The sequence below is a fragment of the Falco rusticolus genome, chromosome 6 (genome assembly GCF_015220075.1).
Source record: "Falco rusticolus isolate bFalRus1 chromosome 6, bFalRus1.pri, whole genome shotgun sequence".
NCBI lineage: Eukaryota > Metazoa > Chordata > Aves > Falconiformes > Falconidae > Falco > Falco rusticolus.
This window is the reverse complement of record NC_051192.1, coordinates 75,105,356-75,130,126: the sequence shown is the minus strand read 5'-3', so window position 1 is coordinate 75,130,126 and position 24,771 is coordinate 75,105,356. Positions and strand designations below refer to the sequence as shown.

The 24,771-nt window shown below is 40.2% G+C and overlaps 1 protein-coding gene across 1 annotated transcript in view; it reads left to right on the top strand.

Annotated features, from left to right (window-relative positions):
- Positions 1 to 24,771, top strand: part of EYS (eyes shut homolog) — an 874,042-nt gene that overhangs the window by 794,667 nt on the left and 54,604 nt on the right. The window contains 1 exon segment of the mRNA XM_037392524.1: positions 11,178 to 11,350. Within this exon segment, the coding sequence (XP_037248421.1) occupies positions 11,178 to 11,350 (173 nt within the window).

Genomic DNA, 24,771 nt, shown 5'->3' with positions numbered 1-24,771 from the left:
CATAAGTCATAGCCATCATCCAGGAATGTGTGAAATTCAGAGCTGAGGCAGCAATCAAAGTAAAAGGTCAACCTACAAGACAGAACAACGCAAGCTACTGATAGACTACATTGTAAAAAAAAAAATGAAAGCACATAATGATTGCTAACTTTTGACTTCAGTCAATGTTGTCAGTGGTTCTAGTATTCATCACTTCTCTCGCCCTTCTCATGTTCAAATAGTTGTGCAAACTTAGGCAATTAGTTTTTATAAAAGCTTTGTGCAGTCTCCTATACGTCATCTTTAATTTGTAGTAGGAAAAAAGTGTGGTAGGCAGGTCAGTATTTGGTTCTTCAAACACACTTAGGTTCCTAACTGCTTTTTGTTTTCAGGTTTTGTGACCTACCTTTGATGGCATTTAAGGAAACAGCTTAGTCTGAGTTGGTTGTCAGTATTCAGATAGACCCATGGGCAAAGGGAATCTATGAAGTTTTCCTTAACCTCCTACAGTTCAGGTAACACATGAACAGAAATTATGTGCTGCAGGGATTTCTTGCTCCTTCTGAGAGCTGGTGGCATCCCAGAGAAAAGATGCACAGGAAGATAGTGCTGTGGCTTTTTTCTCCTCTCTTATTCCTGACAGTAGAGGAAGATACCCAGACATTGGGGAAGTAGGTGAATCTCAAAGAGATGGGAAGAAAGAGACAGAGGATAGACAGCCACAAGCTTTAAGAGACTGTTTTAGAAGTTTAAAAAATGGTATTTTGTTGTTGTGGGACATCTTTATACTACATTCAACATGGGAGTGCAATGCCTGATGGAGGCCCATTTTATTATTCTTGTTCTAAGAGCCACAAAGATCTAGGGTTCTTAGATATTATTTTTTTTCCCTGGATTTCAGCACCACACATTCCATGCTTACAGTGTAATTTGATATATCTCCAGTGTTTCATCGTCTTAGCCCCAACAGTGGGCTAAGAATTAGCTCTATACTTTATCTCCCAGTGTGTGTGAGGTGACTCCTGAAAATCAGTGTTCCTCAAACATGACCTACCAATTCAGTTACATCTTGTGACTGATGATGTGCTAGTCTAAGGGCTGCACAAAGCTCTTTGAGAACTTCCCAGAGTCTTATTTAAATTCTCTAGGAGTTCTTTATGTTAGAGTTAAAGCTCATCAAAGAAACCACAGACTGAAAAGGCACATAGGTGTGAATTACATTCTGAGGCAGAGACCTTGGTCATTGGTAAGGAAACTTCCATTATCTAGTTTGTGCCAAACAGAGAATTTCAGCTAATCTACTACCTTTTGTAAGCACTAGATTTGTAGAAAATACGGTAAGTGGAATTGCTTGTGTCATTCCTATATCACCTCAAACTTCATAATAGGTTTAGATTAAAGTTTCAATATAAATGAACTCAGCCAAGTTAGAAATGAACTGGAGCCAAGAAGACAGTTTCTCCACAGTTGGTGTATCCACATTCAGGCAATACATCACTGCCAAACTGTTAGAATATGATGTTGGGGCACTTTGAGTCACCTTCCTCCACATGGCCGATGTGCACAGGACATCCTCTGGATCTTTGGAGACCTCATCATTGTCTAAATCACTGTAGCTGACTTCCAGTACTGCTAGTTGTCTCAGGTACTGATGCCTTCATCTGTGGCAGTCCACTTTCCTGGGGAGTTCACAAGATCTTCCTTGGATGGGTATCTTGCCCTCGTACTTGAGAGGAGCAGTCTCCAGAGACTGCAGATTGCTGCCTCATTTCCAATTCTTCTCTCAATTCCCCAGCTTCTAGCAAAGGGTCCCAGCTGCTGGGCTTCCTTGCCTTCCAGTTGCTGACTGTGGCCCCATTTCCCAGCATCAGAGCAGCCAGGGAGCAATCCACTCACCTGGCTGGTGGCTGTAATCATTCTGCATATCTTGAAGTTCGGATGAGGTCAGGGACCAGGTAGTTTCTGCTTCCTTTCTAAATTCTCTCACTCCTTCCTCCAATTTCTGTGTCGCAGGACCGGCCTGTTGATCAAATCCTTCCTCTTCTTCCTCCTCTCTTGCTGATCAATGATACGGGCCTGTTGTTCTTTTTGTCCACTGTTCCTTTTTCACTACTGAGGTAATTACTCTCGATATTATTGTTGTTCATGTCCCTACCTCAACCGTGGTGTCCCTAGATGTAGTTTGGGTCCCTACCTCAAACACAGTCCTCTGAGAGTACTGAACTCTGGCTTGATGGGCGCAGGCCAGGCCCCAGTACAGTGCTAGAAGCTGTTGGTTTTCACTGGGGTAGGCAAGGCACCCTTCTATCAGGTGTGCCAGGGTGTCTTGCCTGTTCAGGTTTAAAGTCCCATGTTATGGGAAGTGATAACTGTCCTAAGAATCTGCCCAAATCCTTCCACACACCCTGCACCCTGGGACCAGCCACCTCAGGGCACACTTCAGTATTGCCTCAGCCAGAAGCTGGGGAGCATGCGCACTACTTGTGTTCTTAGATAACTTTGGTTGTTCTCTGCACTATACGGTTTTGACCGCAGTGCTCCTTTACCCCATTTCCCTTGTCTATTGTTATATCCCAGGTGTCTGAGAAAGCTTGCTACATCTTAGTGAGCTTATTTAATAGATTGTTTAATAGGTCAAGTTAATCATTGCTTTAGTTTCAGCCTCTGTTAGTGATTCCTCTATTTCTTAATTATATCAGTACCGATGGTCAACTCCTTATGATTAAGACTGTTTTTAAAATAGGAAGGGTAATGGGTGCTATATAGATAAAAAGGAAATGCTGAGCCACTGGTTAGTAAGAGTTGGAAGTTGATAGAACTAGTGACAATGCAATGAAGAAGTGGTTATGGAAACTTCTTTCTGTAAGTTGAATTCAGAATGGAATAGGAAGAGTTTGCATCTATGAAAGTTTAAAATAATACATGCATAAATAAAAAATCTGGTTTAGAGACAGAAAAAAAATATTAGGAAGAAACTGAGAAAGAGGGGGAAGTATAATGAACACCTAGATTTAGACCAACTTTGTTTCTCTTTCCACAGTCAATAGTTCTGGATTTAGATTATAGTCATTATAGTTCAAAATGATTATCTTGTGAGTTTAGAGTAAATACTGTTATTTTACAAACTATTCAAGATTTTGTTCTTCAATTTTGTTTTTATCCATGTCCTCATGATCAGTGTGGCAAACTGTAGCTGCACTGTGAGGAGACTTTGAAATTTTGGAAATGACTAAGTTACATAGCTCTGCAACCTATAAATTCATGTAACAGTGAAGGAATTAATATTTTTTGTGCTAAAAGATTGGTTTAAAATTCTAACATAAATGAGTAATAGTATACAATGCATGTTTCAGGAAAACAGTGCAAGAAGCAGTATGCTGCACAGCAGTGTTCAGAGTCACTGCTTTGAATATGGTGCTCACAAGTCCTGCTGCAAACAGTAGATACACTGAAGCAAAGGCTGTTTAGGGCCCGAAGGACTGCTGTGAGCAATTGGAAACTTCGTGTCATAAGGAATTATGAGGTATTTTCAAAGGACAAACAAACGCTAGGCAGCACGTGGCTTCAGTGAGAGGTGGAGGTCTGGCTTTTACCTTGTGCTGTTGAAAACATTTGTGTGCTTCCCTAGCCACGTTTCATATAGTGATAATTTTTATTAACAAAATCATGGCCTTTCAACTTTTTTTTAATTAATTTCGTTTTTATAAATACATTTTAGCAGATGATAAGATCTACGTACTATATTTTTGCACACAAGGAAAGAGAGAATGTAGATTTAACTGAAAAGACTGAGGAGACTGGGGAAAGTAGTGGTGTCAGAGATAATTACAACCCTTGCCATAGACCCAGCCTGACAGACCATTATTCCTCATTGCAGACATGGCCAGGGAATGGATTGCTGCCCACATAAATTGTTCTCACCAACCATTACTTGCTGTACTTTTTCCTGAGGGATCCTTAACCATCCACCATTAAGTGTTATGTGTCCAGAAGTGCTTGATACCATATTTGTGTATCCCCTTGTGTGACAGGAATGGTCATAAGTGTCATACGACAGGACAGGATTTTTTATGTGTCACACTTTTTAATGGATGGGTACCCTTCATGCGCTGGGGAATCACAGGTATATTCTCCATCTGAGTGGAAAATGGAGATTAAAGAGGGCTTATGTAAGAATCCAGAAAATGCTTCATGATCCTGAAAAATTAGATAGTACTCTGTTAGATATTTGAATGAGTAAATTTTAAAATATATTTTAAGACTCCTAAATTCCTGAAAATGACATTTTTGAAGGTCTGAAATAAGATACTCTGCCAATAAGTGAGAATTCTTCCTTCTTCATCATTTCCATAAAACAAATTCTGTCCTTAACAAGTCATACCTAACTCAAACACAACTCCAGTAAATTTTATAAGGTTTAGGTATTGTTTCAGGAGTATATTCTTGTTCAAGGAAACTCATATACGCATGCTTAATGATAAGATTGAGCAGATGCTCATTGCTATCTAATTGGGATGGATTCAGAATTTACTGAATTCTTACTTGGGTCCTATAAATTAATTTTCTTCTTGAGCTGAGACATTTTATACATAATGGTCACTTTCTTGTAGCAGCCTGGCAGCAGGCAAGGGAGGTGCTAGAACCTTTTTGTCACTCCTGTTCTCCTTTTTGAAGTGGAGTTGGAACTTCCCACTCCAATACTTTTAACCTGGATCAAAGAATTTGGAAGTATTGTTTAAATGTAAGCTCCTATTGAGTCCATGCTAGAACCAGTATAACTCTGAGTATAACCCTGCCTCAAAGAAAATGTAAAGCAAAAGTGTTTTTCCATGAATGCACCCAACCAGTCTGGAAATATTTTCCCTAGGAGTTTTCAAAACCAATTCAGTTAAAAGTGATTTAAACTTGGTTTAAAGAGACGCTGACAGTAGTTATTTATATAAAGAGAAACAGTTTAGAAAGTCACGATGGCTTGACCCTGGCCAAAGGCCAGGTGCCCACCAAATCTGCTCTGTTACTCCCCCTCCTCGACTGGACAGGGTTAGATAAGGGTTGAGATAAGGACAGGGAGAGATCAGTCACTAATTACTGTCACAGGTAAAACAGCATCGACATGGGAAGAAAATTAATTTAATTTACTACCAATCAAATCAGCGTAGGGTAATGAGAAATAAAACCAAATCTTGAAAACACCTTCCCCCCACTCCTCCCTTCTCTCCAGGCTCAGCTTTCCTCCCTCATGGACTGTCTGCAACGGGAGGGACCCCACGTTGGGGCAGGGAATGGGGCTTGCAGTCAGTCCATCACACATTGTTTCCTTCTCAGGGGGAGGGCTCCTCACACTCTTTCCCTGCCCCAACGTGGGGTCCCTCCTATTGGAGACAGTCCATGAACTTCTCCAACATGAGCCCTTCCCATGGGCTGCAGTTCTTCACAAACTGCTCCAGCAGTTTCCAACATGGGCTGCAGCCCTTCAGGCACAGGCTGCTCCAGTGTGGGTCCCCCACAGAGTCACAAGTGCTACCAGCAAACCTGCTCCAGCATGGGCTCCTCTCTCCATGGGTCCACAGGTCCCACCAAGAGCTTGCTCCAGCACGGGCTTCCCACAGAGTCACAGCCTGCCTTTGGGCACCCACCTGCTCCAGCATGGGGTCCTCCACGGGCTGCAGGTGGAGATCTGCTTCAGCGTTAACCTCCATGGCTGCAGGGCACAGCCTGCCTCACCGTGGGTCTTCACCACGGGCTGCAGGGGAATCTCTGCTCCGGCACCTGCAGCCCCTCCTGCCCCTCCTTCTGCACCGACCTGGGGGGCTGCAGAGTTGTTTCTCTCATGTATTTTCACTCCTCTCTCTCCTCTGCTATTGTTCTGCCCAGGGCTTTTTTGCCCCTTCTTAAACATGCTGTCCCAGAGGTTCTGCCACCGTCACTGATGGGCTTGGCCTTGGCCAGCAGTGGGTCCTGAGGCCGGCTGGTATTGGCTCTATTGGACATGGGGGAAGCTTCTGGCAGCTTTTCACAGAAGCCACTTCAGTGTCTGGTCCCACTCAGTGGGAGGAGGGAGAGGTGGTTTTTAATTCTCCGTGCGGCAACTAGGAATAATTGCAGTTACTCAGAGACTTAATGTATCGCAGCGATATTCACGGGTTCATTTGCTTATTGCAATGGGTACACAGCAAAGGGAAGAGTTTTGTAAACTTGAATTCTTAAACACATGGTACAAGAAAGCAGAGTAATCAATAAACTTGAATTCTCAAACTTCAGACATAGGGCTATTGTACAAGAAAATAGAGAGGGAAAGAAGGAAAAAAAGAAAGAGAGAGAGTATTCACCACCCTCAGATGCCATGTTGTCTTGATCCACAGTCTTCTACGGGCTGCAGCTAGTCCTCATTTTTTATGGATCACAGCTAGTCCTGAGGTAGTGGGCGCATGCCTGTGCCTCCGTGGAATGCATTTTTATGTCCTCAATCTCTGCCCAGTTCCTCCCTTGAGGCAGGCCTTTGACCATCAATGCACATGCACATTAGGCCTTGTGGAAAGTTCTCAAAATGACTCTGGGGATGGTACCTGGGTCTGGGGTCTCTTCCAACCCCTGCTAGAATCCTGTGTGATTGACCTTGCCTTCTGCGTGCAGGTGTTTTGCCTCTTAACCTACACGACTGGGCACAGAAAAGGGCCACCCCGCTAATACAAAATGTGTCTCATAATTTTTCAATTCTCGGTATGCTCAGGCAGGGCCAATGCTTAAGACATTCCAAGACTATGGACAATTCTGAATAGTCCCTCATACCCTGTAGCCCCCCCACTACCAAAACCTTGCTACACAAACCCAGCACAAAGTGCTTCCAGTGAAAAGAAAGGAAATTTAAATGAATCACCAGAGCTTGCAGAATAATAAATCCTGATAGGGGAAAAAGGATTCAAAACAGTAAAGCTAACAAAAGCACTCAGAACTAGAGAAGATACCATAATTGAGGAAACCTGGGTGAAAGTACTAAAGCAGCAGGAAAGCTGAATTGATTTCCAGGAGCTGTATAATACAAGGAAAGATTGGCAGATACATCACATACTAGAAAAACACCTGCTGTGCACAAGTAAGAAATGCCTCCTTTATATACTGTCCTTTAATATTTTTAACATTATTGACAATAAGGTTATCCTTCTGGCTGCAATGATTTTCTGTGGATTTGGCTATTGCACAAAGGTTTCAATGGATGATCCCAATCACCTTTGCATTATCCTGGTGTTTTCTAGAAAGAGATTTAATGAATCTTTGCATGAAGGGTAATTCAACTTAAAGTCTAAACTGATAGAGTATGATGCTCCTTAGGATTTTCCAGTAATTTAAAACATAATGGCAATAGGAATAAATAATAGTAACGACTTTAAAATAAAGTGATTTACATCTACTATTTATTAACTGAAGAAGCTTGGGAAGCTGTCCCCTCCAACTTCCATAGCTTTGCCCTAGATAATACAGTGAAAGCACTAAAAGAACTTGTGTCTTTAAGTATTGAGCCCACTGTGGCATATATTTTTTGACATTCTCAGCTTAGCACTGTCATTATTAAAGGGTGTTGGGTGTCCTTCCTTTCAAGGAAGACCTTTAGCATACGCTGTGAAAATGGCATGTACAGGGCTTTCAGTGTGAATCTCAGAGCATAGTACTCCTACTATACAGGTGGAAAAAGCACAGGCATATAGAAAATTATACTCTGCTGTGGAGAGCCACAACACTGTATCACTAGAGTAAAAATTATGTCTATGGCACATTGTACAGAGGGTTTATAATCTTTTCCTTTAAAAACAGGATTAGTTTAAAAGTCAAAAACTGGTTAAATACAGCTGTGTCTGTGTTATTAATGTGTAACAAGCCAGTCTCCTCTGCATTGTGCAATATCTAAAAAAAAAGAAGTTATCAAAATCTGTGTTGGCATCCCAAAGCTCAATCTTATACAAAATTTTTATTTCATTAAATCAGTTCACTGATGTAGTACTGATTCAAGGAGAAGAATTTGAATTACCAATGTCATGTCATACCATGCAAATGCTTCTTGATGATTTTCCTTCTAATCTAATGTCTTGACCAAAGATCAAAGGAATATTTTAACATGGGAAATTATAATACAAATTGTGTCCCTTGCCATTTCAGAAGAGGATTATAAGAATGTCAGAGAACAGTTCATCTTCCCTACACTTTTTTCTTCATATGTCATAAGGCTGGTGACATGAGGTGATGGTGCTCTGATATTGTTCTGGTCTCTTCTCCTCCTTTTCTACAATATTTCTGTCTCTTCTCCCATTTTCTCTCACAGTTTGTGACATTCTTCCTTCATATGATTCTGGAAGGTTAGGGTTTTTTTCTCTTTATACTTCTGGAGTTGTCAGTACTCCAGTTTAAAATCTGGAGCTTTTGCTAGTATGCAATAGACACCATGGCTGCCTGATTTTCTTTTGATGACCTATAAATCTGCATCCATATTAGTAGATAATGTAGTTCAATAGGAGTAGATTTACAGGGCAAATCGATTAGTGCTGAGGACCCAACATCCCCATTATTCTTGCTTCAGGGAGCTTTAACTCACACTAGACCCGGTCTGGCCCCAGGGACTGAATGCCCATTAGCAGCTGGAGAACCTGAGGTGTGAGACAATCTTCTGGTGCAGATTCATCTGAAAGAAATTGAGTTCATGGACTCTTGAGACCACTCCACAATGTGAACCAAGGTGTTTCAGCTGGGGACAAGAAGGTTTCATTCAAAACCATGCTCCGGATCTGAACTCAAACACTAATATAAACATGTAATACATTTCAGCAAAGCACTCCAAATTTGTTTCAAGATTTGCAGCCTCAAAATTCCAATATTTTCCTTGTTTCTTTCATGCATTATTCACTTTCTTCATCTCATGTATGTAATTATCCAATGATTTTTTTCATGGAGCCAAGCACAGGTGTACAGCATATAGGCAAAAGATTCTGACTTGCTGTCCCCTTTCATTTGCTTCTTGTATTTTTAAAGGATAGCAGGACAGCATGAAATTGTGAAATCCACTTGGGAGAAGTCCCTGGCCCTTGAAGCATTTATGTGTTTCTTGCAGCTGAGATTAATTCAGCAGAATATGGGAGACCTTGTCATCTTCTTAACCAAGTACAGTGACAGACTGCTTTTGAGAGAGAATAAGTCATTCAGGACGTCATATTTCAGTATACTAACTCTTGTAAATTGGCTGTGATTTTCTTTCTATGTAGTTAGCTGTTATATTTTCAAGCTTTGTATTATTTTGTGGAACTTCTAAAAAACTCTTTTCTTTGCCTCATTTGAAATCACTCTTCTTTGTATTAGGGTGTTATGGCATCAACAGTGAAATGTTAGAACATTGCTTATTTTAATAACAATAAACTTACAATTTGTTATGACACCTGCTATTTTTAATCTTCTCCACAACAGCAAAGTAAGACTATAAAAAGAAATAGCCAATGTTGATATATACAGCTCAATAGAAGAATGTATGAAAATTGGGGTTTTTTTTGAAGTGAAGACTAAAGTCTTATGTATTTTGGCAGTCAGCAATGATGATCTGCCTTTTCTATAAAGAAACAGAAACACATTTGAAAACTTGTTTTAGAGATCATCACCATCAATTATAGATTTCCAGGGAGAATTCAGTTTATTGTTTCTCTTTTAATCAGCTGAACTGTGTAATGCTGATATTAAAACAGTTGAAAGCAGGCTTCTTGATGCTGCACAAACGAAAGCAATCCAGTATCTCATTTACATTCCTCTAGTGGTGTCTGCAGCAGATCTATAAATAGAATAGGCTACACAGAGAAATTTATTATTGCAGCTGATAGCAATTTTCTTTTGCAAAGGTGTCTGGAGGCATTATTCATGAGATTCATTCTGGTAGACTCTCCAGCTGAGATCCTTGCTCCCCAGAACTGCAGGTGGTCAGTTTAGAAACACACTAATCAACTGCTATGCACAAAGACTGTCAAAAGACTTACTTATTTCCCTCTTTTAAAAAATACAGGAGTTCTCTCAGCTCCATATTATTTTCTCTAACCTGATTGCACGGATATTATAAGCAGTGAACAGATTTTTAGAAATCACATGTATTTGACATTTTATCACTGAACATCCTAATGATTATGCTGTTATCTGGAAAAAATGTAATGGCTGTGGTTTGATACAGCTGACATCATGTCTTCTGCATTCATACCCACAGGCACATGTGACCTTATCAAGTATAAGGCAGACATGTTTGTATTAAATACTAAGGATATATAGGAATCACAGGAACTGACCTATCTAGCTGTCATGTAATTTCAGTCATAAAACAAGGGGAAAATTGAATAAGACCTTTCATGAAATTGTATTTATAATAAGTGATAGATGGGGATGTCTTAGACTCCTGCTTTCCCTATCTGATTTTGGGTTTCTTACCATATCTGCCATTGTGCTGCATCTATATACTAAAAAAAAGTTTAATATATACAAGCAGAATATGTACATTTCTCAACATTTGTTTCTATAATCCCTCAAGTCTGATTACAACTTATTTTTCCCTTGTCTATTCTAATATTCTTTCTATGATTGAGAACATAAGATAAATGAAAGCAGAGATATTACCTGTTTATTCTGATTCTATTTCAGTATAATCACTACTTCAAGTATTCATATTTCAGTTTTTATTTATGACCCTACTGTGTTGTCACAAGCTGTAAGTAACACTTGAATGTACAAATGATGTTTCCATTTGCAAAGTAAACTACAACTTTTACATTTTCTGTTTTCACTTTCTTTCCTTTTTTTCAGACGTAATAGAAGAGCTGGTTTTCTGTAGCAGTTACTTCAATTACATTATGAAAGCAGCAGCACAAATAACTAGTGAGACATTAGAAAAGTCACATATCTTACCATGAAAGGAAAGCTAAATTAAAATATAAAATTAAACCCAAAAGAACCTGTCAACTCAAATTACCCATAAAGCATTCTGGCATCTCTAATGCCAGATACACAAGCAACACTAAAAAAAAAAAAAAAAAAAGGTTGAGAATTAAGAGCAGCAAAACAAAGGAATGTGTTAACCATGTCAAATGTCACTGATTTTCTGTGAGTTTAAAACCCATCCTGTTTTTCTAAGTGTGTTGTTGTACTTATACTTTTTAACTAATTATTTTTTTATTTAAATTTTCCAGTGATGCAGAAAATTGGTTTTGTGAATGCCCTAAACTCTACTCTGGAAAACTTTGCCAGTTTGTGACTTGTGATGAAAATCCATGTGGAAATGGTGCTACATGTTTTCCAAAGTCCAGGCAGGATGCTGTTTGCCTTTGTCCATATGGAAGATCTGGCATCCTCTGCAGTGATGGTAAGAACTGTACTTTTCATGCATCAGTCATAGTTTCTGTCCTTTATAAAAGCTGTGGTGAGAAATAAGTCAAGTACTTTGAAGGCAAAACAGTGAAAGAGACCACCTCTCCACCTTCAAACACAGCCCAAAATCCAGTCACAAGCAAAGAATGTATGAGCTGGGCATCCTCCCTATGTGCTGTTTCATAAAAGTGCCAGCCAGAGAAAGGGAGACAGAGGGATCAAAGAAGCTGAAAGTAGACAAGCTACGAAATACCAAGTAATGTCTGATGTTTTAGTAATTTCCCCGGAAAAAAACTGAGAGTGAGATTTGACTGAGAGCTCCTTTGGAGAAAATATCTACTGTAGATTGATTTTTCCTCTGCGTAGGGAAGCATTACTTCGTACATTTCGTAAATAAAAGGAGTATATAAACAATATTTTCTGGATTGTAAAAATACCACTGGGTCTAAAATGTGATTCATTTCTCAGGTCAAAAAGAGAAACAAATTAAAATTTACCAAGTGCTTTGCTATGAAACAGGAGACAGGAGGAAGGGAAATTAATAAAGCTAAGTAAATAGGTCATTTTTACTAATATTATAAAGTGAAGGGCTTTTATTCCTTAAAGCATTGATTATAAGGATTGTTCTAGGTCATAAATTCCTGTCTGTGAACATCCAAGGTATTCTTTTCCCCTAACACTGAATGTAGCGGGAAGTATGACTGAAAAATCTGCATATAGAAAATAATCACTGGTTCTGAGCTGATTTAGCAGTGTAAATGAAGTGCACTTTAAAATAAAGATTAACCAATGTTCAGGTCGGATAAAAGCCAGTATTGTCTTTTTCTTCATAACAGACACATCTTTACCTCTTATTTAAAATTTTAATTTCCAGAATTTTCAGTAGAGGAACATTTATGTTTTATCCATGTTTTCATCTAACCCTGATAATTGATAGTCAATAGCAAAGATGTAGGCAAGTGTATGAAACATGTATGATATTTTTTTTATAATCTTTCTTAACTTGCAGTAGCCCAAAATATTGGGGCTTCATGTGGTGTGTTTGGTGTCTGGGTTGGCCCTTGAGATTTCTTTTCTTCCGTACACTTCTCTAATTAGTTTTTGTGGCCATTTAAACTTGATATGTAAAAACCTGTGCCAAAGAGCTCCAGAGCTTAAGCATATTGCTTGTGCAGAAGTACTTCCATTTGTTTGCTTAACTGTGCCAATTGCTAATGACATTAAATGCCTCAAGCTTCTTTGTTAGAACGGATGTTTCAGAGTTGTTCCCTGTTTTATGAATGTTTCCCTGTTCACCTTCTCCATGTCTTTCCTGATTTTACATATATCCTTACTATAACCCTCCCAAAATTATTTCTGAAGTCCAAATTGATTCATTCATTTTTAGGGCACCAGCCATGCTGTATCTTGAGTCATACAGGCTGCCTTTCTTTGTTTCTTCTCAATTCCACTGCATCCCCTTTGAAATGAGGGGCCACAGCTGACTGCAATATTCAAGGTGTGATAAGGCCAGTGCTTTATACAATGGTGGTTGACATTTTTCTGTTTTACTCTCCTTTTCTTAACCATTTCTTCCATTCTGTTTCCTTTTCTGAGTACACTGACGTTTTCATGAAACTGCTTGTTAGAACTCATAACACCTCTTTCAATGCACATGTCAAGTTCAGAGCCCACCATTCAGTATCTAATGCTAGGATTGTTTCTGTAATCTACCTCAATTTACATCTGTCAACACTGAGTATCATCTAATGCTTTTTCCCTGTAGTTGCTCAATGAGGCTCTTCTGCAACTCTTTGTAGTTAGTTGTCTCTAAATTGAGAGTCTGAATAAAAATTGAGAGGCTAAATTGAGAGAAAGTGCACAAATTCAGTCATTTATTAGACTTCAGAGCTGAAGGCTTTGATAGCACAGAAAGAATGACATTTTATTGAGTGGAAAGCAAAGCCTCTGTCTGGACCATCACTGTAAGCAAACAAAATGAGGAAAAACACTTAGTTTCATAGGACAGAGTATAAATCTAGGCTCAATAAGCCTGCAGCATAAAAAGTTATTGAAATAAAAAAGATTATTTTACTGAACTGTGTTTTGAAAGTTTAGAAGGAATAGAAATAAGCTGAGCACAGACAGAAGTCTTGTTAAGCTTGACTTTGCATTGAATCTTAAAATGAGCTACAAAAGGCCTTTGTATCATATATGCTAAAACTGAACAAATAGGGGAGAAACAGAGCCACAATGCAGTGAAGGCTGTGTGCAGCCTTAGGGATAGTCCTAGCAGCATCAAAGCCGTACGTTTGGTGAGATATTTGAAGATAATGATAGGCTGCCTAATTACAATGGTAAAACAATGTAAATTATAGTAGAAACAGAAGACAAATGTAATTGTTTACTATAACAAAATCAGTAGCCTAGATACTAAAGTTATTAGAAAGAAATGGTCCATAAAATTCAAAGTCTAGGCGCATGCATTTTTAATGAATCATCTCCCTTTTAAGATACTCAATAATATTGTCTCTACTATTAAGATTAGTAAACAAGTGCATGCTACTTTTGGTCTGAAACACTGAAGAAAATCTAGTTTCTTCTAAATGCTCATCAAACAACAGTTGGTCTTCACCAACAAGACATGTACAAGATGTTACAGTGATTATTTGATAAAATGAATATAGCAAATGTACCAAATAGAACTGCAGATTTCATGCCAGCATTGCTGTTCCTACCAACAGAGATTATTTACAAAAGACAAAGTAAGGATAAATAGAGATGGAGACAGAGCCACAAAGGAGCCCACTGCTACAGGTCTTGTCTGTATCAGAGCTCCAGCTGCCATCTGTTAGAGAGCTGGAAGTCATGCTAAGAACAACATCAATATCTAAAAATATGTAAGAAAAAGTGATAATAAAACTATTGTCACTATTTAAAAAAAAATGTTTGGTACAACAAGTTTAAAATAGATCATTTTATGAGGAATGCACAGCATTCTAAAGTGAGAGAACTACAGGGATACTGTCAATGTGACAAGGCAAAAATTTGACAGGTAGTGACTTCTATTAGACAGACCTATGTAAATACGGGAAAACAGACAGGCTCCTGGGACTAACAAGGACTTCAGTTTCTGAAGCAGATGGAGCATACTGCAGTCTAAGCAGGCTGGAAACAATTGCTCTGAGTTTATCTTAGTTACGTTATGCTTGGTTCAGACATCAAGAAAAGCTTCCTAGAAGGATGACCATTTCTCCAAATATACAGTAAAATGCATTATATCTCAATACACATCTTTTCTTGTTTTTATTATTAGATGACCATGTCATTATAACTGCAAGGTGACCATCATATATTGAAATCTCTCTCAAGAAGCTACATAGCTAAGTCATAATGGGCCAAAAGGGACGTGCGATGATAATATAAGTTAGAAGAGAGAACAGACTGCATTGATTAGACAAAGGACCTGGCCAGAGAAGCATACTGACCAGCCAACTATTTACACGTGACTCGTCCTTTTTGTCCCTGTATCCTTCTATTTTTCCAGCACTTGTTCCTCCCCAAATCACCTAATTCCCTCCTTTTCCCCACCTTTGGTTCTTCCCTTAAACATCCCTAAGTCCTGTGCTATTCAAAAATATTCTTCACTTGCATCCCATAATGTGTCCCATACCCTCTGGCAGTTACACCCCTCTGTCCAAAACACCGACTGCTCCAGCAGTGACTCATTGTGCTGGGTGTCACACCTGGACACTAGGGTTGAGGGTCTCCTGGGTCAGCCCTGGGAAGGCCCTGACAGGGTGTCCCTTCCTCTGAATCCTTCATTTGGGTTCCCCCCTGACTTTGGCCTCTGTGCTCCTCTGGGATTATGGAGATGGGCCTGTGGTGGGCTGATGGCTCCTGGAACAGGGCTAGGAGTAGTTGTAGCAGGTATTAATTGAGTTCCCCCACCTGCCATTCTCTCTCTCTCTGTGCTGCTTTGTGGGTGTGCGAGTGAACATTTATCACAGAACAAAATACTGTGGATCTGAGGGGTTAAACGCCCTCATGACTTTCAACTCAGGGGGGTGGAGTTGCCTGAAACAAGAATTTAGTCAGTTACTAAAATAGAAAACAGGAAATACATAGCAATGCCCATGGTCAATATGTAGCAATTTGGAACAGAAACTATGCCTACATAGGTAGCTGAACTCAATCTCCCAAGTGACTTTGTTTTTTTAACCTGTACATAAAGGGATCTATATCATTTAAACTAAGTCCAGTTATTGAGCTCTGGCTTTTCAGTAGTTTGGTGTGAAAGCAGCCAAAATTCAAGCCCTAGTCTGATAAATCCCCTTTCACATGTAATTTAGTAACAAGTTGTTTGCATTCTGTTTCTTGCAGATTGTAAATCCCCTCCAGTATTTAGGATCACACTGGTGAACAAAAGTGTTTACAAATAGCTGCATTTCATACCAAATGAATACATATTCTCCAACAGCGCTATGAACTTTTGTTTTCTGTAAAATGCTTTTTACAATACTTCCTACATGTTTGATTTTTCTACTTTTAAAAGTTGGTCAGGAAGACATATCAACAACTCAATATAGAAACAAGTAAGGATTAGGTTAGCGCTAGAACTGCCTGTCATCCAGGGACATTTGTCGTTTCATAGGATCTAAGACTTCAATGAAAATCTGTGGTGCTTGCTCAACCCAGAGAAAGCTTGAGCTCAGACAGATATGTGGCTTTAAGGATTTTTTATGTATAAGACAGAAGTGTTAAAGAGGAAATATCAGGGTATCATTGTACTGTGGAGTTGTGATGGCCTGCTAAATATAAATGAAGCAGAAATAGTTCATTCACTTGGGATGTAAATGAACACCTGGACTTCTTAACACTTGATGTTGTCGTTAATTACGTGTTACACAAGAAACTGGGCCCTTCTGGGAAGCTGTTGGTCATAATATGAAGCATTTTATTAAGCCAGAAATCAAAGGCAAGGGCTTTGTAAGCACAAAGGAAAATTTAAGAGAAGCATTTCAAAGGAATGTGCATTGCTAAGATGAGTAATTGTGTCAAGTGCAGTGTTTTAGACCAAACTTCATTGTTTTAGTTTCAGTGTTTCACATATGTACACGTGTGAGGACATAGAACAGAGTCCTAACTGTGACATTGTATTTAAGAAACACACACCAAAAAGGGCCATCCACAGGGTGCATTCACAGCAATCTGTAACTGTGTTCCTTGCAACATTTCTGAGCAACACTTATGGTAATGCCTCACAGTCGAAAGGATTCCAGCAGGTTTTCTGTAAGATGTATTCCCTCTATGTATAAAGTTCATTTCAAAGAGCTGGAGTGGGGGATAGTCACTTGCTCCAAGCTCTGTAGAGTGAAAATCATCCTGCAAGTGAATTGCTTCTGTGCAGCTACGCTTGCACACAATGTCACCTTCAGAGCTGTTTGGATCTGCAAACTAAATTGTGCAGTTCAGTGACAGCAGATGCCCAAAGGGAATTTCCTCAGATAAAAAAAAATACTGCATTGCATGTTTCTGGTCAGTGGTAAGAGACTTTGGGGAATGCTGATCAGAGTTGCTATGCTTCCTGTTCAAGAGAATTTATTTTCTGAGTCATTTGGTTATAGCTGGGCCTTAATCTCCCCCTCTCCTCCAATGTGAGGAATGTCATAAATATTGTGAGACGCACTCACACACTATTAATGTCAGTGCCATATTATCAGTTTTTCAGATTCATATTTTCATCCTTGAGCAGTGAAATCACTTTTATTATTTCAAATCTTAGCTTCCAATCAGAAGTGCGAGTTACTAGTCCATATGATTACAGAAAAAAGTTAAGGTAATAGGGCCCATGATCTCCATGACTACTGATGCCACAAGACAAATAAAAGGAATACCTAAGTATTTACTGGGGTGGGGAGGGGAAGGAATACACCTGAATTACCCGTTACATGGATCACTAACTCCTCATACAATAATCTTCCAGATGTCAGGAGTCTTCTACCTTGAATCCTCAGCTGGCAATGCACCACCCTGCAGCTCCAGCACCACTTATCTTTTCCTCCTTGCACTTTCCACAATTTCTAGTGAGGAAAGTGGGTTGCCTATTAGAAAAAACAGCTTTAAAAACAGCTGAGCAAAGAGCTTTGGCTGGAACTCAGGGCAAAAAAGGAGTTTACTACCTCTGGAAGAAGGGGCAGGCAACTCAGGAGGACTATAACGATGTGGTGAGGTTATGCAGGGTGAAGACTGGAGAGGCAAAAGCCCAGCAAGAACTCGGGCTGGCTACTGACATAAAACATAACAAAAAATGCTTTTACAAACACTTTAGAAACAGAAGGAGGACCAAGAAGAATCTCCATCCTTTATAGGATGCAGCAGGGAACATTGCCAGAAAGGCTGAGGAAAAGGCTGAGGTACTCAGGGCTGACTTTGCCTCGGTCTTCAGTAGTAACACCAGTTACCCTCTGGGTACTCAGCCCCCTGAGCTCGAAGACAGAGATGAGGAGCAGAAGAAGTCCCAACAGTTCAGGAGGGAATGGTTAGTGACCTGCTGTACCCCTTGGGCATGCACAAGCCTACAGGGCAGGATGGGTTCCACCCAAGGGTACTGAAGGAGTTGGTGAAAGAGCTTGCTAAGCCATCATTTATCAAAAGTCCTGGCTAACCAGGGAGGTCCCAGAAGACTAGTGGTTAACCATGTGACACTCACCTACAAGAAGGGCAGGAAGATCAGGGAAACCACAGGTCTGTCAGCCTGACCTTGGTGCCAGGGAAGTTTATGGAGCAGATCATCCTGAGCTCCATCAGATGGCATGAGCAGGACAATCAGGAGATCAGGCCCAGCCAGCGTGGGTTTGTGAAAGGCAGGTCCTGCTTGACAAACCTGATCTCCTTCTACAAGATGACCCACCTAGTGGATGAGGAAGAGGTTGTGTATGGTGTCTACATGGACCTCAGTAAAGCCTTTGACACAGTTTCCCACAGCATTCTCCTGGAGAAACTGGCTGCTTGTGGCTTGGACAGGTGTACTCTGTGCTGGGTTAAAAGCTGGCTGGATGGCCAGGCCCGAAGAGCGGTGGTGAATGGAGTTACATCCAGCTGGTCACAAGTGGTGTTCCCCAGGGCTCAGTACTGGGGCCAGTTCTGATTAATATCTTTATTGGCAATCTGGACAATGGGATTGAGTACAGCCTCAGAAAGTTTGCAAACACCAAGCTGAGGAAAGAGTGTTGATATCTGCTTGAGGTCAGGAAGGCTCTGCAGAGGGAGACAGACAGCCTGGACTGATGGGCCAAGGCCAAGTGTATGAGGTTCAGCAAGGAGAAATGCTGGGTCCTGCACTTGGGTGACAGCAACCCCACACAACACTACAGACTTGGAGAAGATTGGAAAGCTGCCTGGTGAAAAAGGAGCTGGGACCTGATTGATAGCCAGCTGAACACGAGCCAGCAGTGTGCCCAGGTGGCCAAGAAGGCCAACAGCATCCTGGCTGGTATCCAAAACAGTGTGGCCAGCAGGACAAGGGAAGTGATTGTCCCCCTGTACTCGGCACTGGTGAGGCTGCACCTCAACTACTGTATTCAGTTTGGGGGCCCTCATTTCAGGAGGGATGTAGAGGTGCTGGAGCGTGTCCAGAGAAGGGCCACAAGGCTGGTGAAGGGTCTGGAGCACAAGGCTTATGAGGGGTGGCTGAGGGAACCGGGGTTGTTTAGTCTGGAGAAAAAGAGAGTCAGAGGGGACCTTATTGCTCTCTACAGCTGCCTGAAAGGAGGTTGTAGCGAGGTGAGTGTAGGTCCTTCTACCTTAAGGAGGCTGTGACCCTGTGGGAACCCCATGCTGGAGCAAGCTCCTGGTGGGACCTGCGAACCCATGGAGAGAGAAGCCCACGCTGGAGCAGGTTTGCTGGCAAGACTTGTGACTCCACAGGGGACCCACACCGGGGCAGCGTGTGCCTGAAGGGCTGCACCCCATGGAAGGGACCCACACTGAAGCAGTTTATGAAGAACTGCAGCCCATGGGAAAGGCTCACACTGAGGAGTTCATGGAGACTGTCTGCCATGAGAGGGACCCCATGCTTGGAGCAGGGGAAGAGTGTGAGGAGTCCTCCTCTGAGGAGGAAGAAGCAGCAGAGGCAACGTGTGATGAACTGACCACAACCCCCATTCCCTGTCCCCCTGCGCCATCGGTAGAGAGGAGATGGAGAATTTGGGAGTAAAGTTAAGCCCAGGAAGCAGGGAGGGGTAGGGGGAAGGTGTTTAAAGATTTGGTTTTATTTCTCATTACCCTGCTCTGGTTTGATTGGTAATACTTTTTTTCCTCAAGTGGAGTCTGTCTTGCCCCCATAATTATAATTGGTGACTGATCTCTCCCTGTCCTTATCTCAACCAAGGAGCCTTTTGTTATATTTTCTTTCCCCTGTCCAGTTGAGGAGGGAAGTGATAGAGCAGCTTTGGTGGGCACCTGGCCTCCAGCCAGGGTCAACCCACCACAGCTTAGAAGACTGGAAAGAAAATACAGTGCTTAGCAGTAATTTCCATTCTTTTTTTTCAGTGTTGTCTTTGCAAATATGTGAGCCGACATTTAGAACTGAATAATACTCATCCCACAGTGTATATGGCTGCTGATCCTGGAGCCAGACACTGAGCTGATAACTGTTCACAGTTAATCAATAATAATATAAAGAAGTGGATTATCAGATTGTAATTCTGTAGCCTGAAGTCTTCATCTCTTTCTGTCCCTTTCATCTGTCTTGGTTTTTGCAATGTATTGTAACGTTGTGGTTCAAGATGCATTGACAGTGAACACTGAAAGGAACATTAATTTTAACTCATAACAGAAAACTCAAAGATAATGAAACCATTATTCTCTTTCTCCTTTGTCACTTTATTGTCTCCTCTTTGTTAAGATTTTTTTCAAACTGTAGTTGATTTTTTTTACCTCTAACTGTTATGCTCACCTCTGATATGATGTACAATGTTAGCGAAGTAGGTAACCAACCATATTAATATATTTATATAATGGGATAATTTGTCATTATTTGTTTGTGAGGCAATGGGACAAATCATACCTTATTACTTGTTCAATACTGGGAATGCAAGAGAGGACAGTGATGAATGGCGTAGGACTGACAGAGAGACACAGGACAAGATCAAGGACAGAAAGTTGATAAAAGGCCTCAGTACTCTGTCAGAGATGTGTGTGGTTTAGACACAGTGTTAACTTTGTGGTTTTTCGTGGCTTATAATCAGACCCATTGGGATGCATATCTGTTCTTTAACACTTCAGACTATGCACTGCAAAAGCAGGAGTGTAAACCAGCTTAGATGGTTTCTAGGCAGGAACAGGGAGATAACCCAGTGTCGTTAGCTGTGCCCTCTGCTATTTCAACCAGCCCCAAACATTTTGTAATGTTTTGAAGGACTGTGTTTCAAGGAAAAGAAGACTATTAAGGTTATACAATTTTCTGCGCAGTTCTGGCCCCATAGCTTTATAAAGAAAAGAAAGCGAATAAAAGGAATAGGTGGAGTTTTCTTGCTTGACACAATTCTGCCAATTACTGTATCCTTCATACAGGGTTATCAATTTTTTCAATTCTAAAACGCTTTTTTTTAAAATTTTTAAAATACAACATGTTAAAGATATGTTAAAGTATGGCAAAGTTATCTGCATTAAAATCAAACTAATGAAGGTCACTGTATGAAAGATATCTCAAAGATTGAATGTTTTATACTGATGTACATTTACTGATAACCTTTAACTTTATGATGTGATTGGATAAAGATCTCTTGATAAATAGTATTTAGTGTAGAGAAGAAACATTATCAAAAATGTGGCATAAAATCTATAAGCAGCAGTCATGAAAAAGATAAAATATGGAATAGCCGTCAAGCTAGATATATTGAATTAGCCAGAAATAGAAACCTTTGACTCAGGATTAGTTCACATTCCCAAATACATTGGACTTTCCAGAGACCAGCATGCAGAGGACTACTTACAAACACTTACTGCATATACCTGCCTGCTAAGGATAGGGTAGTTAATTAGATACTGCATCTGACTTTTACTAAGTGTAAGAAACTGCTTCAACACTGTGGAGAAAACTGTGAATAAGTAAACCAAAGTAATGTATAATTGTTTTCATAAAACATGCCTGAGGGGCTCCTAATATGTTATTATATATACTTATATATAATATACTTAAACAGTATTTCTCCATTTGGTGGCCACATGCCTTACATAGGTCTAGCTCCATATGGTGGTCACACACCATTTCATGTAACATCCAAGCACCGTGCACACACAGGGGAGGACCAGCACAGAGGGGAGCAGAGGTGGGGTATGATGGAGGTTAGCAAGTGCAGGCAGTGCTTCTGCAAGTCAACAATAAAAAAGGACAGTCCAATCTGGGAATTTGAAACTCCCTAAACCCATCGATGGGTCTGAGTTGCTCATCTGAGGAAGACGTGCCCTGCTTCCTGCTGGCCTCCTGATAACCACTGTTACATAAATCTTTCTGTGCTCAGATATTAAGTTTAGCCCACTATTAGTGCTATACTGGATTTTACCGTTGTTTTGACTTGGGTAATTGTACTACTGATTTATACTGTGCTGTAATTCTGAGATAAATTGTTTATCCCAAAAACTGTTGGCTGGTGGTGCCTGTTAATATCTGGAACCTATCTCACAGCAGGGATGTCTTAAGCCTCTACAGTGCTGGATGAGTTATTGAATGTACTTCATGGCCCCAGCAAAATGCAATCAAAACTGGGTAAAAAGACCATAAAGAGCTGAAAGGAGATGCTCAAGTAGTCAAAGATGGGCATTATTTATGAAAATTCTTTTTATCAGATGACATTCTCCATTATACCTTCTTCAGGACTTCACACAATATTCTTCAGAACGTGTCACTTCTGTCTAAGATGTTCCAATCTCAGGCTATCGCTGAGGTGTGTCTAAGAAGCATTTTAAACCTGCTTGACGTTGTCAAAATGTTGACATCTGACAGTTGACCAAATATAGCATGCAGAACCTGTCTGCAGATGTTGAGTATTGCTGTCTATATTTACTGGTATTAACAATTGTAATAAAATCGCTTATCTTTCTGTACCATTTTCTGTTAATTTATTGCTATAAAACTTCATGATCAATTTGCCCTGGTAGCTTTTTCTCTCAAGCCTGTATTCTTAGATTTAGCCTAAAAGCAGGAGGAAACAATAGGCGAAACCACAATTTAGAGACACAATGACCAACCTTTTCAGTACTGTGGGTAGCCCAGACCATATGTAGTATCACAGGCCATATATAAATGGTGATGCTAGTCTCTGGAATCAAATGATAGCAACTTCCTATGACAGCGAACTTACGAAACTAGATTTTGGATAACATGTTTAATTTAGTAAGGCCAGTTCCCACTTCTGACTTCTTAAAATACTAGCCACGTGTCCCTCATTTTAGGTAAAGTTATTTAAAGATTTATATTTTTTTAGTAACCTTGAATAGGAACAGTTCTGTTATCAACACAGTTTTATTATGACTCCAACAAAACCTTCACCCAGTAAATCTATCTATCACTTTGTTACATAAGAAAATGCATAAAGAAAAGCTGAGTCTGGTCTTAGTAGCCCTGAATTTTCTGCCCCCCAGCTCATGAGCTAAAACTGATCTTGCTTAAATGACATATAAGTTATATATATTTTAGGTTTTTTAACTAAATTTTAGTTATAAGTACAAATTGAGATCTTTGAGCCTTCTGTTACAGGACGTGTCCAAATTGCAGTGAAATTGAAACTGGCATGTACTAATAATCTAAGAATATGGGTATATGTAACAATATTCTGTATGTTGTGCAGTACCTGGTCAGTGGGAGTAGCAGCCTTCTACGTCCAGGTCCCGCTGTTGTAGATCACTTTGCAGGACCTTCCTTTGTCAATGTTCAGTCCATCTTTATAGAGAATGCTGAAAGGAGCAAATAGAAAGGCAAAAAAATAACTCACCAGTTAGAAATCTTCAAGGAAACAGCTGAGACAATGGCATACTTCATCCTGGGAATACAGTGTTTTACCCTGCTGGGAATAACTTGTCAAGAATAGACTCTTCAGTGGTCTCTGTCAGTGAAATAAATTACCTGGCTCTGTGGAGGTACATGGTAGAATTTGCCTTTTGCCTTATAAAGGGCAGCAGTAAAAGACAATAAATACAAAGGCCTCCTTTATTTTAAATCTTCTTGTGTCTTAAATATTTTGTATTTCATTAAATAAAAGAAAAACAAACAAAGGGGGGGGGGGACCAAACAAGAATACTTCACATTAAAGGAGCTGCCTGTTTGTCATAGCTTCCTGAGCAGCACAATAAGAACTTGAGCCTCCCTCAGGCATGGTCAGGTAATTTGAGGGAATACTAATGAACTGCAGCCAACAGCAAGTTTAAATATGGCAGAGTTGTATTTTTCGTCCATTGCAGCACATGACTCACAAAGGTCTGAGACTTGAGGTTACGTTCAGTCAGACTAGGCCGAGAACAAACTCATTGCCAGTTTTCTTCTAATTAGGACAAAATCACTGTTTCATATGGAAATTTCCTGGCTCCCATTTAAGATCCCAGAACAAGGCATAATGTGCCACATGTGTGAAGTAGTGCTTAATAAATGGGACAGTACACTCTGTATTGCTGCAGATTCCAAGTCTGTGCTAGAAAAGGTTTGTGAGAGCCTACGTCTACACCTTTTGCCAGATGCAGATACTCCAGCAACGTCTGACACTTCAGTGCCAATATGGCAAGTTTCCCAGGCTACAAATATAGAAACAAATTCCACAAACTGGAGATGGTGGTATAATTTTTAAAATTATGTGTGATTGTGTCTCCTGCACGGTAAGTATTTAGGGCCAGATGCTTAAAGGTACTTAGGCTAACGTAGATTTACTTGGGGAATATTATAATTCTTTAATAGCACTTCCCAATCTGGTTTGTACATGGAGCAGCTACATATTCCTTCCCCTTCCAGTGCCTCCTACTGCCTTCATTAGTAAAGCAGGATCCAGTCACATTTGGTTCTCAGGTTAGAGATAGCTGCTTGAATTTTTTAAATCAAGCCCCATACCCAGTGTTTCAGGATTAAGCGTTACTCAGCTATTCTTCCTCTCCTGTTTTTCACTAAATCATACTGTCAGTATAAGCATTACATTATCTCTGCTCTGAGCATCAACTGCAACAATTGACTACAGCAGCCTGGCTACTTGGCTCCAGCAAGAAGTCCTTTGGGGCCATGTGGGTGCTTAGTACCAGTGCTCTATGGACTGTTTATCAGTACAAGTACATGTATAGATTTGATTTTATTTAGCTTTTATTTGCTTTTCTAATCCCACGGTTTTTCTCAGCATAAAATTCTGTGTCACAAAACCAGTAGGTGTTTGAATGAACCTGCAGCCTTCACAGCTT